Raw genomic sequence first — 12600 nt, forward strand, 5'->3', positions numbered from 1 at the left:
CCCTCATACCGATCACGCACATGGCGACAGTGAACAGGAAAAGCTCCCCTTTAACAAGAAGAAACTGCCAGCAGAACCAGAACCTGGCTCAGCGTGAGGTAAACAAATACAAGAGTATTTTATATGTTCAAAAAAAAAAAGCCTAATCCACATATATCACTTATCTGTGTGAAAATCTTAGGATATAATCACCCGCTGAAATTCTTGGAAGAAAGAAGCCGCCATTCATTCAAGAATGTTGTCTGTGGTTAAGAAGTAAGAGACTCATTTACAGTCTACATAATTCCTATAAAACACATACAACCGAAGCAATTGTGATTTTTTAAAATACTTTTTTATTTGGTGACAGTGTTTAGGAACTTTTAATAAGTAATAGTAAGAGAGGAAATACTATTTATGGAGATGTTTTTGCAAGAGGATTCTTGGCACCTCTTTGGTTCAAACTGACCTGACACGCTCCCTGCCCTTGCGAAGCACAAAAAGTTGGACCAAATATGACTTGGGTTAGATGCTGTTTGGGCAGATAAGAACAACAATTTGTGATGAATTGGTTTATTCGGCAATTCTGAAATGGAGCAGATGTTGCCGCCGGCCACACACACTCAGTCTAGGGGCTGCCAGGATCCTTACGTAAATCAAGGGCAGTGTTGCTATTGGTCGAAACTTTCCAACTCACATCAGTAAAGATGCGACTGTATAAAAAAGGGTGATCTTAAGAATACGGAGAGATATTTGGTTTTGGACTGATGAAGCTATAAGACTAATCCGTGGAAGAGTGTAATAACTCTCCCAAACCCGTCGTGGCCGGCAGCATCACGTCTCCGTACGTTATTTATTTACCTATATATTTAAGAGTTTAGCCACCTTTCGATTCTCCAACATAATCCAGAACTCCTTATTTTCCAGAAGCAAAAACATGTCAGGATTCTCCAAATGGTTAAAATTTGGGGTGAAGAATTTGCAATAACATGTTGTGCTATTAATTGGGGGGGGAAAAAAGAATAGTGTGACCCCACACGACTTTCAACTTGTTGATTTTGGCCCCCGGTCTGTGGAAACGTTTTGGACACCACTGCTTTAGAGGTCATTTACATCAATGGTTTTTCAAAAAGAATAGTCTAATATTTTTTTTAAATAAAACCTTTTCTGTATTATCATCATGAACAGTAACATCTGAAGTTATTAAAACCAGTAAGGATTTAACTGGAACCGTATTGTTGGGTCAGAAGAGACTAAAGACTTTTTCAGTAATAAATGCTCCATCTGGGGTTTGGTGTGAAATCCTGTACAACACAGGACCAGGCGCCATGGTTACAAAAAAAGTGTCCAGATTTACGGTTTTCCACTTTGGTTGCTGTTTTAATTAACAAAATCATTTAATAACTCTTTGGTTTGTGTCTAAAAGTCACATGTTTTGTAAAAATAAAAAAAAAGGTAAATAATCAAATAACTGGAGTACCAGATCGAATGGAATACTCAAGAACTCAATTTTATTAAACATTATAAAGAGTCCAAGTTTTGCAGAACATCGGAATAAACACTGGATCAATCTCAGCTTAGTACATGTGCAAACATCTTAAACCACGCCCCTCTCTTCAGATTCTGCAGGTACGACTGGGAAAATCGAACGACAAAACACGTGCAAACAAGCAATATCTGATATGTAACAGAGTTTGTACAATTCCAGGTCAGTATTTAGGTCAGGTCAGTTCCAGTTTATTTCTCCATCGCAGCCCTTCTCTGTTGGCTTCTCATTAAAAGACGTAAAACTTCCACTGAACTACAAAAGATCCTCCACCATGCTTTACAAATTGCTTGTACACCGGTGGCCTCTGTGTTGACACTTGGCACTATTATATCAAATATTCAGTCTCCTTTTGTACATTTCTCTGTTGATGCGGGTCTTAAATTTCATTCATAGTGGTCTTAAAAAGTCTTAAATTCTAAACCTGTAGCAAGACGTTTCACAATTCCAGTCTGTAAATAACTATTTTTCGCTCCAAAATTCGCAATCTTGCATATCGTTTTTCAGATTCAATTAAAAATATGAACTATTGACGTGATTTTAGACCAGGCGCCACAGAAGAGGATTATGAATGCATTTAAATACAATTTCTACACAAGCTGTTATATATCTGCGGCATTATGTGCCCTCTACATACGTGTTCTGGCTCGTCAGTATAAGTGTGATACAGAATGACTGGCAGTCAAAACACGCCTTCTCCCTGAACTGTTTTAATGGGTTGTTGCAGGCGGTTGCTCTGCGTCCTCCACCTCAGTGATTTCTTCCTCGGGCTTAGTTGTTGGAACAGGATGGAAGAACTGCAAACACAAGAAGAAGAAGAAAAAGAAGAAGAAAAACATCAGAACCAAATGGACACAGACACTAATGATTACACTGGTGCCAAAGATACAAAGTGGGATGCATATTGGGAGGAAAATCGTAAATGGTTCCCAAAATTGTTTGCAAATTAAATTCAGAAACGTGTGACATATCCTTTATTCTGATATGCTTAAATATAGTCCAGGGCAATAAAACTAAGGATATAACTTAAGGGGTTACTCAAACTTAAGTATTCGTAGTATCCTCTACAACAAGAAAGAGCTGTTGTATTTCAATTTATGTAAAACTTAAATAAGGAGTTAAAACAAAGTCAAAATTTAATACAATTTAAAAGGAAATATAAGGAGCTTATTTTCACAAGATATAAAAATATGGGTGAGATTTAGCACAAATGCGCATATGTAAATTGAGGCTAATGTGTTTGAGTGTGTGGGTATGGATGTATATGTATAGACATATGTAAACCCAGAAAAAAATTGATAATTAATTAATCTATGTTTATTTATTTATTTTTATTTGATTTAATTACAAGGGTCCATCTGAGATTATTGTATGAGTTTATGGGGTAGGAGTTCATAGGTTTTCTACTTCTTCCTACTCCTTTTGGAGCATGTTAAGATCATTGTGGTCCAAAAATGTGTGTCTTTTGCGTTCCTTGTTCATGTGTGTGATTTTATACTTCTATCATGTTCGAAATAAATAAATAAACTATATCAACTTTATGTTTTTAGGTGTGTTCACACCTGATAGACTCGGTTCGACTGGGGATCAAAGTTACAACGCGTTTCGCTTTCACACTGCACTGCGTCAGACGAGAAAATAAAAACCCTTTGAAAAACTGTTCTCCACATCGCCTGTGGCGGCGCTGCATCAAGAACGACATGAAAACATCAGAAGAAGACACAAACGCTCTCATTTGGAAAATGTAAACAGAAACGGAGTAGTGTCACATTTTAGTGGTTGTAGAATGTCTTTTCTTTTGTCTAAAGACCACGAACCATTTCTCCAGCTAGCGCTAGACACGCGCGTTTGATTTGGTTGTATTTACCCACAATGCCCTGCGCTATAGTCGTTTGTAGCGGTCTGCGGAGTCCACTGTGTCTTGACGCGGTTTATGTGCGCGTTCATACCGCGCCAGAGTTTGTTTAATTTATTTTTTTGTTAAATATTCAGAAGACCTGCTATCTGTGAGGAAATGGGTTGCCAAAGACGAGGAAGGACGCGGACGGACCCAGGATGAGGTGGAGAAATAAGTTTAATGAAGTCCAACAAGAACATAAAGCCAGGAACCACAGGTGAGTGACGAGACACGAACAAGAACTGCGGTAGGCAAACAATGACATGACGAAGACAAGGATACAGCGGGGAGCAAGAGACACAGGAGGGGTTAAATACACACGAGAGGCAGCTGGAGGCGGTAATGCAACTAAAAGTTGTTTTGCCAACCGCCATAAAAAAGGGAAGAAGAAGAAGAGACAGTTGGAGCTAATCAGGGTGTAGACGAGACAACAAAGGGACTAAATTACCTGATAACAAACACACACACACACACACACACACACACAAAACATTTCCGCACCCTCCCTTTTCCTCCTCAACACAATCATACTTTTGTTTTGGTGCCTCACTGTCTATCACATAAAATCCTCATAAAAAACAAACAAAAAAGCAAAAACATTTTCAAGTTTGATTTTGTGAAAAATTAAATAAATAAATAACCTTTTCACACCGGGTGTGAAAACTTCTGTAAAGTACGAGCGAATGTGTGTGTACAGTATGAGGATGTGCTTACGTTGAGCGGATCGGTCTTTTCCAGGAAATGTTTGTACTTGGCGGGGGGACGAGGAATCGGAGGAAACAGAACTTTGACCAGCCTGAGAGACACAAGGTACGCTTTAGGACGATCTTGAATCCATATTTCAAAGTCACTTTATACCAACTTTGTTATGACATGGGAATGTTGAAGGAAAAAAAAAACACCAAGGCTTTCTTTATTACGTATTGAACTCATTATCATTTAACTTCCTTCCTCTTATTGGCTACTCATGAACATCTCAAGCGTACGTTTTATGAGAACAAAACAGTCTGGTGAAGGCGCTGGCCTGTGGTTTTCTCACTTGGAAAGAGACTACTCATATCCTTCTTACTCTTCTTTGAAAGAAACTTCACAACTTCTGCAAACTTAAAAGTTACCTTTGTCTGTTTTTTTTTTTTTTTTTTGTTGCTTTATAATTATGAGAAGTCATGCGTCAGCTCGGAATTAGTTGAGCAACAAGGAGATGAAAACGGCTACAACGGGTCATCAGTCTACCTCTGATGGCGCAATATCAACAGCACGGCCAGGAGGATCATGGGGATTCCGAGCGAAATCAAGGCGATTACGAGAGGATCGAGTCTGTACGTTGGCCGCTCCATCGCTGCGTGCGCACACACACACACACACACACATACACACACACGGAGATGAGTTATTTCACTGAAGACTTCAGCTGGAAGTTGTCAGAGTGAAAACAGGAACGAGTCGACGGTCAGATCGTTCAATCTGAGAAAAAAAAAACACCAAACAACTCACTGACTGTGGGGCTCCACTCGCTCCAGTGGGGGCACCCGTAGCAGTTGGGCGATACCTTCGCCCTCATCCTCACCCTGTAGGTTGGAGCGGCAGCGTTTGGCACTACGTATTGCAGCTTAGCTGAAAAGATTCTCGGTTTTTCCTGTTTTGAAAAGATTATTTTTCATTTCAGTTGGTTGATTCAGGTTGAGTCATACTGTGGCTGGTGTGCCATTTACACTGGTGTGAAAAAGTGTTTGCCCCACTTACTGACTTCAGTGTTTGTTGCACAACATCAGACCAATTTAAACAGTGAAAGACAACACAAATAAACAAAGAATGCAGATCTTAAATTATTAAAAGGGACCTATTATACTCCCTTAAACAGGTTAGGATAGATCAATGTGCTACAAAAAATGTTCTTTACATGTTTTGTTTTGTTTTTGCACAAAATCATTCTTAGATAAGATATTAGTTTCACCGTTCTCCCTAATTTGAGTTCCTTTAAGATCGAATTGTTTTAGGGTCTCTGTCACTTTAAATCCTTTAAATCAAAGAAGCTGCTGCTGGCCACGCCCAAAAACTCAACGTTAGCGCTCATATGTGAAAATGGATGCGCAATTATACAACTGTGAAAGTTGTATAGTAGCGTTTGAAAAAGCAAAACTGGAGCCTCCTGCACAATCAACAAGAACACAGCAAGTGGTTTCTGGACGTGAAATCAATAACAAAACACTTGTCTTTTCCAGCAGCCGTTGTACAACACATACAGCGGTAAAACCAGCTGACCAAACATGCTGAAACTCAACTTGGGTTGCTAGTTGATGGGCTAGCCGTGGCTAGGGTTGCCAGGTGAGGGGCAGTAACTGCTGATTTGTGGCGTTACATTACAGAGGTTTTTGAAACGGCCCATTTTCCAGACACCAAAAAATATGAACTTGTTGCCAAAACCTGTCTGGGTTTTTAAAGTACATGGGCTGCTTTTAGAAACAGTAGAAACCGAAATGGAAGTCCAAAAAAAAGTGCAAAATGTGAATGTTTTGCATAATAGCTCTCCTTTAAGAGAGAGAAAAGTCCAAACCTACAAGGCCCTGTGAGAAAAAGAGATTGCCCCCCTGCTGCTAAATCATAATTGTGGTTTGTTTGACACACACTGCCTCTAGCCTAGCGCTTCTCAATTCCGGTCCTCACGCCCTCCTGCCCTACATGTTTTAGGTGTTTCCCTGCTGCCACACACCTGGATTGAATCTATGGGTGATTAACAGACTTCTTCAGAAGAAGGTCATACGATCATTTGGATCAGCTGTTCCGGAACAGGGGGCACATCTAAAACATGCAGGGCAGGGGGTCCTGAGGACTGGAATCAAGAAGCACTGCATCTAGCTACACCCAGCTGATTACTGCCGCACCTGTTCTCAATCAAGACATCACTTAGGACCTGCCTGACGAAGGGAAGAGCACCAAGCGATCCTCAACACCCAGACATGATGCCGAGGAAGAAAGAAAGTCAGGAACAAATGAGGAAAAAAAAGTAACTAAACATGGGACGGCGGCGAAGCTTCCCACGAGAGGCAGGCCAACTAAAATTACCCCGAGGAAAGAAAGTACATTTTATTTATCTAGCACCTTTTTCAGACAGCAGTCACACAGTGCTTCGCAACAAAAATAGTAAAAATAACCCAATAAAACCAATGAATACACGAAGAAAGAATCAACACTGAGACACCGAAGTGTGACAAACATGAAAAAATATATTAAATTAGGAAGGAGACAAACACTCTTTCATACCACTATGTAGCCACACACACACACTGAGACAGACATACCTGGTCGCCGATGTCCAGCTGGTAATCAAAACAATGTGGAAAAATTTTACTGGTTGGCACATCCCAGTTTACATGAAGGTTCCCATCCTGGATCGATGCATTAAGGTTTGCCGGAGGATTCAGGATATCTGCGGCCAAACCAAAAATAACCAGAAATGACTCGAAACGGGAAGTTTGTTTCTAAGAAAAACGATGTGAAAAGAGAATCAGGCTTAAAAGAACAGTCAAACATAGGCGTTTCACTCCAAACTTGCATGACAATAATCTGATTTATTTATGGGACTCGGACCCTTCTAATAGCTGCCCAGCCGTTTGAGCATTAGGGTCATTATAGATGGAAAAGCGGCTGGGGAGTGGAGTACAGTTTGTGTCAAACAAAACTCGGGGCTTTTGAGATTGACCTCAGTAATTTTCTAGAAAAAAACAAGGAAATTTGAAAAGTTAAACTTCCTTGGAACTTGGAAACATTTTTGAGTTTGGCAAGTGGAAAATGTCTGACCTTTTCTAGAAAATGTCTGGGTTTAATCTAAACCTTTGAGCTTTTTTCTAGCAAATTTTTGTCTTTTGAAACTCAAATTTTCATGTCTTTTTTTTTTTTCTAGAAGATTACTGAGATTTTTTGGGCTGAAATTTACTCTTTTATTTATTAATTAATTTATTTACAAAGGCCCTAATAGACCATAAGTCTATAATAGACCATAAGTCTATTAGGGCCATTGACTAATATACTAGTCTATTAGTCTATGGCTAATAGACTAACATTAGTCTATTAGCATATATCGAGTATGCTGTTGTATGGAAGAACATTAGGGCCACTGGAAAAAAAAATTTTGGTCTCGTAATTCTTTCCCATTTGACCTAATATTCTTCTTTATCATGAAGGGTGGGTAATTATTGAACATATTTATCGTTGTGTGTTTTGACTTAACGCAGAAACAACTCTCCATGATGATGTGGGAAAAAAGTATCGTTGGTGTTTTTTCTACGTTTTTCCACCGTAGATACAGCAACACATATTAATATTTTTTTTAAATGTCATTAAATGCTGTCATTGTGATCTGCTTGGGGATAAAATTGCACCACTTTAACTTTAGAATGAGTCTAAAGTCTTGAAGTGGTCTTATCAGTTAGTTTTGATTTTATTTGCTTTTTTTGTATTTTTGGAAAAAGAGCAGTATTTTGTGTTTATGGGGCTTTGACTGCAGTTGGGAACAGTATCAGAGAATTTATTGCCAAAAAGAGTGCAAGGAATTTTTATTCCATATTTAACATCTCTTTTATCATCTCAGTGCATCACTGTGTAGCCACTATTCAATTTTGACCTGAATTTAATCAGAGCAGACAAAAATGTGTCATTGCAGCTGTCGGATGCTTTCATATTCCAAGTAACTTAATTTTTCATCTTACTAAAAAAAAAAAATAAAAAAAAAAAAACTACTTCAACATGAAGCAGAACCAACCAGAAATAACTCTCTGGGAGAAATTCTTTGAATATATAAGCATACATAGGAAGAGCTGTTCTACTTCTTCAAAATCCAGAGTTTTTAACGAGAAAGTGTTGCTCCATCAGCAGGGCGTCACAAGACGACAGCTTTTATGTTCCTAAAGCCCAAATGAGTTCTGATCTCTGACATTACGCCCCGAGTTGTTAATAAAGTGCCTGCTGCAGTCCAAAACTGTCAAGTTTATTCAAGTTACAGTGTCAACACTTTAACCTGATCATTTCCTGTCCTCATGTTTTCAGCTAGAAAAACAGTGAGGGGCTATTTTTAGCTGTGGGACTCTACCGTCTGGTGTGGAGTAAAAATTCAGCAGATGTGGAGTTATTAATGACACTAAAGATGTATATAGCTCAGTGCATGGGTATGATGGGTGCTTTCCAATTCTCAAAATTCTCAATTCGGGTTTTAAATTCTCCTTTTCAAAACCCCTGTAATCATTCCTACGATTGCTTTTCTTAATGTTTTTTTTATTTAATGTTTCAGAAAACAAACACGGATGGATTTGGACTCAACATATTTTCATCAACATAATCTTATTATCTTGTTTCAGGTTATTCAAATCCTGTGCTTTCAGTACTTTGCAATACTCTGCCAATAAAAGAGCTGAGTGACACAGACAGGAAGTGGAGATTGAGTCAAATTCTGGCACTTTGTAAAAGCAGGTTTGGACGTTGAAGTTTTTCCTCAATGAAACTACAAATTTTGGTGTCTTTCATTGGGATCTTATGTGACAGACCAACACAAAGTAGTGTAAAACTATGAAGTGGAAAGTGAAGGATAAACAGTTTGGAAAGTCTTTTTGAGTATGTATGGAAGAGGAATGGGGCCACTGGCGGAAAATAATCTGACTTTTTTTTTTTCCTTCTCAGAATTTTGAGAAAAAAATGGTCAGATTTGTTTTTGTTTTGGTCAGTGGCCCCTGTGCTCTTCCGTAGGTATCTCTCCACCCGTTTCACGCATTTAAAAATGGATTTTAAAAATTATTATTATTATTTATTCTAACATTTTCTCAAGCTCAATCAGATTGGAAGCTACAGAATGTGCAAATGGTTATTTTCAAGTCTTGTATCAGACTATCAATTGGATTTTGGTCTGGGCTTTGACTGGGGCAGTCTAAGACGTGGATATGCTTTGATCTATTCTGTTGTTGCTCTGGCTACAGGGCTCGAGGTCGTCCTGCTGGAAGGTGATCATCCAACGGGTTTCCTTCCAGGACCGTCCCCATCTTTACTCGCATCAATCTTTCTGTCAACCAGTTTCCATGGAGACGGGCCATTCAAGGACTGAACGGTTAGATATTAAAATATATCTCTTTCTCTCAAACTACTGCTCCTGACCTGCCTGCCTGAGATTCCTGATCTTCACGGTGCTGTTTGTTGTCAAAGAAATAATTTTACAGAGCACTCGGCCAGAACAGTGTGTGAATTTGAAGATTACTCAATATATCCTCATCGAACACGGCGGTGTAACACGTCCTGGCGCCACGCAGGATCACGTCAAAATCGACGACTACAGACTTTTCCTGGCCGCCATCGATTGTCCAAGATATGAAGCCAACGCCGTTCGCTGAGCTTTGGTTCCGAGAATCGACCAAGCGCTCATTCTCAAACAACCTGCAAAGAAACAAACAGAAACAGCCTCACAGTCGTGTTTTACGCGTTTCTAAGTTTAGGGGAGTCTTAATGTTTTCTGTTTTGAGCGGATTACGGTGACTGGGATTACCTGACAGAAACGGACAGCTGAGCGCCCGTCTCCAGAGCGCGGAGCGACCAGGAACAGTTGAGCTTGTTCGCTCGGGACACCGTACAGACGACAGACGCCTCCTCCGTCTCTTCTTCTATTTCTTCGCACTCTGTCGCGTTCTGCAAATGAATGGAAGAGGAGAAGATTTAGGAGAAACTAAAACGTTATTGGAAACTAAAATGTCGTATGTTAAAAGCCGTAAGGGGATTTTGAATGTGAAAGAAAATTTTGGTGCTCGTACAGTAGAACGGGTATCGACGTTTAGATCATTGTCCTCGTACTCTGGTAGAAGAAAATAACACAAATCCAGAGTTAGAACATGAGAGAGAGGACATTCGTCGTCAGGTTCATGTGGCTCGTCATCGTGTCAGTTCATGTCTAGTTTCTATAAATATCTTCAAACACTTGAAATGGGACAAAACTGATTTACAAGCAACTTTTCAGCAAGTTATAGGAGCTTGTTTTAAGTCAATAAGTCCTTAATATTGATGTAAAAGTTCTAGTTCCACTGGCAGGTTGTCACTTTTAAAAATGTCTTGTTATAAATGGAAATGATTGTCTTTTTTCAAATTAATATAAAGGAATTATTGACTTAAAAGCTCTTATTTCTAGATGAAAAGTTGTTTGTAAGTTTTGTTTTAATTCAAGTGTACTAAGATATGCACTTATCTTAATTAAATTTTTGGTCTCTAAACAAGACAAAAAATATTTGGTAAGATTTTTTATTTATTTTTTTTTGCAGTGAAGCAAGTTTGTATCAATGCGCCATTCTGAATCCATCAGCTCTGTGTTATATCCTTAAATCCTCGTTCTTTGGAGTGTCCAGGAATGTTTGTCTAACGAGAAAAGGAGCCAACATCCTGTGGTCATTATAGTAGCATCCTACCTATAATCATGCATATTTTTGTTTTAATTGTAAGTTGGAATGTGTAAGAAGACACCCACCACTCTGTGAGACTCGCAGCAGCAGGAGAAAACTGTACCACAGGACTGGAAGAGCAGGAGACAGCTTCATAGTCGGTCCAAAACTGGCAAAACACACAGACATCAGATTCACACAACTGGATTAAGAAGATGCAAGGAATCCTCGTCGATATTAGACACTTTTACCTTTCCGTAAGTAAGCGAATACCTGCTTATGTCCGTCCAGACATGAGTTTCAGCCTCAGTATTTGGGCAGTCGTTGGACCACAAGCAGCAAAGAAGCGACCGACTGAGTTAACTGCGGGTAATTTCCTGGCTTTTTAGACTTCCCCTTTTTAGCTTCCTTCATACACAGGCTGACTTCTTGTAAGCCACCTCAGAGGGGGCACAAATGGATTTAAAGAAACTGCTTTTCTGGTTTCAGTACTGGTTCTCTACACGATGCCTTCAAGGGATCAGAAACTCAGTTTTCAACCACAATTACGAGACACAAAGAGTTATCTGGGTTCCACTGTGTTTACACACACGGCTACTTCAAGAAATGGACACAGCTGTGACCTCTTACTGTACATATCAACTCATACCTTAGTGGGGAAACTCTAGCAGAGCCTTTTGCCTGTTAAGCTACAGAAAAACGATTAGATAAAGAGTTAATAAGGTGTCCTTACCTCCTTCTGTCTCTCTACGATGTTGCTGAATGCGTTTCACTTTCTGCCAGGAGACACAACGTCTCTATAACTTTGAGGGGACGATTTTGGGGAAATACGAAGCATGACGTCACCTACTGTACAAAGCTTCAGGAAACCAAAGCAGTTTTTCTTTTTTTTTCCCTTCATCACTTTGTTTTTCGTCACATTGCTCACTGTGTACGCTGCGCACATCTTAGTACCGGCACACAGTTACACAGCTTGAAACGTGAACATTTCATGGAAAACACTCTAAAAGAGCAAAATTTACATATTTGAGTTTTAATAAATTTTATTTAAAAAAAAAAATTTTATTAGTTTAATACAACTCATATTGTGAAGACGTTTTAAAAAAATGTTTGTAATTTGATTATTAACGATCAAAGCTGACAAAACCCTGAAATTCAGTTTCTCGGAATATGTAAGTGAACCCTCGTTTTTCGTGGAGCAACACTCCATTTATAGCTTTCCCACTTTGTTACGCTTTTACACAGAACTCTGAGGACAAACCATCATCTTTCCCATTGACCTTTGGTGACCCTCTGACGGACAATTATCCAGTCAGCAGTCTTCTCCATGACTCTGTTTTTTCCGTAACATTTCTGTGTTCAAAATCGACTATATTTGGGACTTGAGTAATTTTTATATTTTCAGAAAAAATTAAATTTTTTTGGGAGGGGAGAGGGATTTATATAATTTAAAATAACTCATAATCATCTACATTAAATAAATGCTGAATGAATTCATATAGATGAATGCTTTTAGTCTGAGATTAATTTTTTGAATAAAAAGACTTAAATCATTTGCATTTTTCAAAATATTTTAATTTATTGACACGCACCAGTGTATGTTTTCAAACTAATTTTAATTCTGACTTTAACAAAAATAGCAATAGTTTTCAATAGGCTTTAAGCAAACTAAGCTGAAGTTCCTAACATTGAAAACACTTCAGGATTGTTTTTATTGTATTCCTCTAAAAGAGTTAGAGGTAAAACTCCACTCAACACCATCGTCAACACTATTT

General features: G+C 38.8%; 1 protein-coding gene across 3 annotated transcripts; it reads right to left on the minus strand.

Annotated features, from left to right (window-relative positions):
• Positions 1 to 1463: 1463 nt before the first annotated feature.
• Positions 1464 to 11879, minus strand: LOC116722144 (interleukin-5 receptor subunit alpha-like). 3 transcript variants are annotated; one of them, XM_032566322.1, is made up of 10 exons: positions 11559 to 11879; positions 10912 to 10994; positions 10208 to 10248; positions 9946 to 10085; positions 9661 to 9836; positions 6722 to 6849; positions 4917 to 5058; positions 4656 to 4761; positions 4137 to 4218; positions 1464 to 2322 (listed from the first exon to the last, which is right to left on the minus strand). In XM_032566322.1, exons 2-10 carry the CDS (start codon positions 10979 to 10981, stop codon positions 2236 to 2238), a joined length of 972 nt encoding a protein of 323 aa, XP_032422213.1. In that variant the 5' UTR covers positions 10982 to 10994; positions 11559 to 11879; the 3' UTR covers positions 1464 to 2235. The 3 variants fall into 3 exon arrangements, with proteins under 3 accessions (XP_032422213.1, XP_032422216.1, XP_032422215.1); XM_032566325.1 differs by lacking the exon at positions 11559 to 11879 and adding an exon at positions 11099 to 11550; XM_032566324.1 differs by lacking the exon at positions 11559 to 11879 and adding an exon at positions 11077 to 11550.
• Between the last annotated feature and the right edge of the window lie 721 nt (positions 11880 to 12600).

This window comes from Xiphophorus hellerii, chromosome 6 (genome assembly GCF_003331165.1).
Source record: "Xiphophorus hellerii strain 12219 chromosome 6, Xiphophorus_hellerii-4.1, whole genome shotgun sequence".
NCBI lineage: Eukaryota > Metazoa > Chordata > Actinopteri > Cyprinodontiformes > Poeciliidae > Xiphophorus > Xiphophorus hellerii.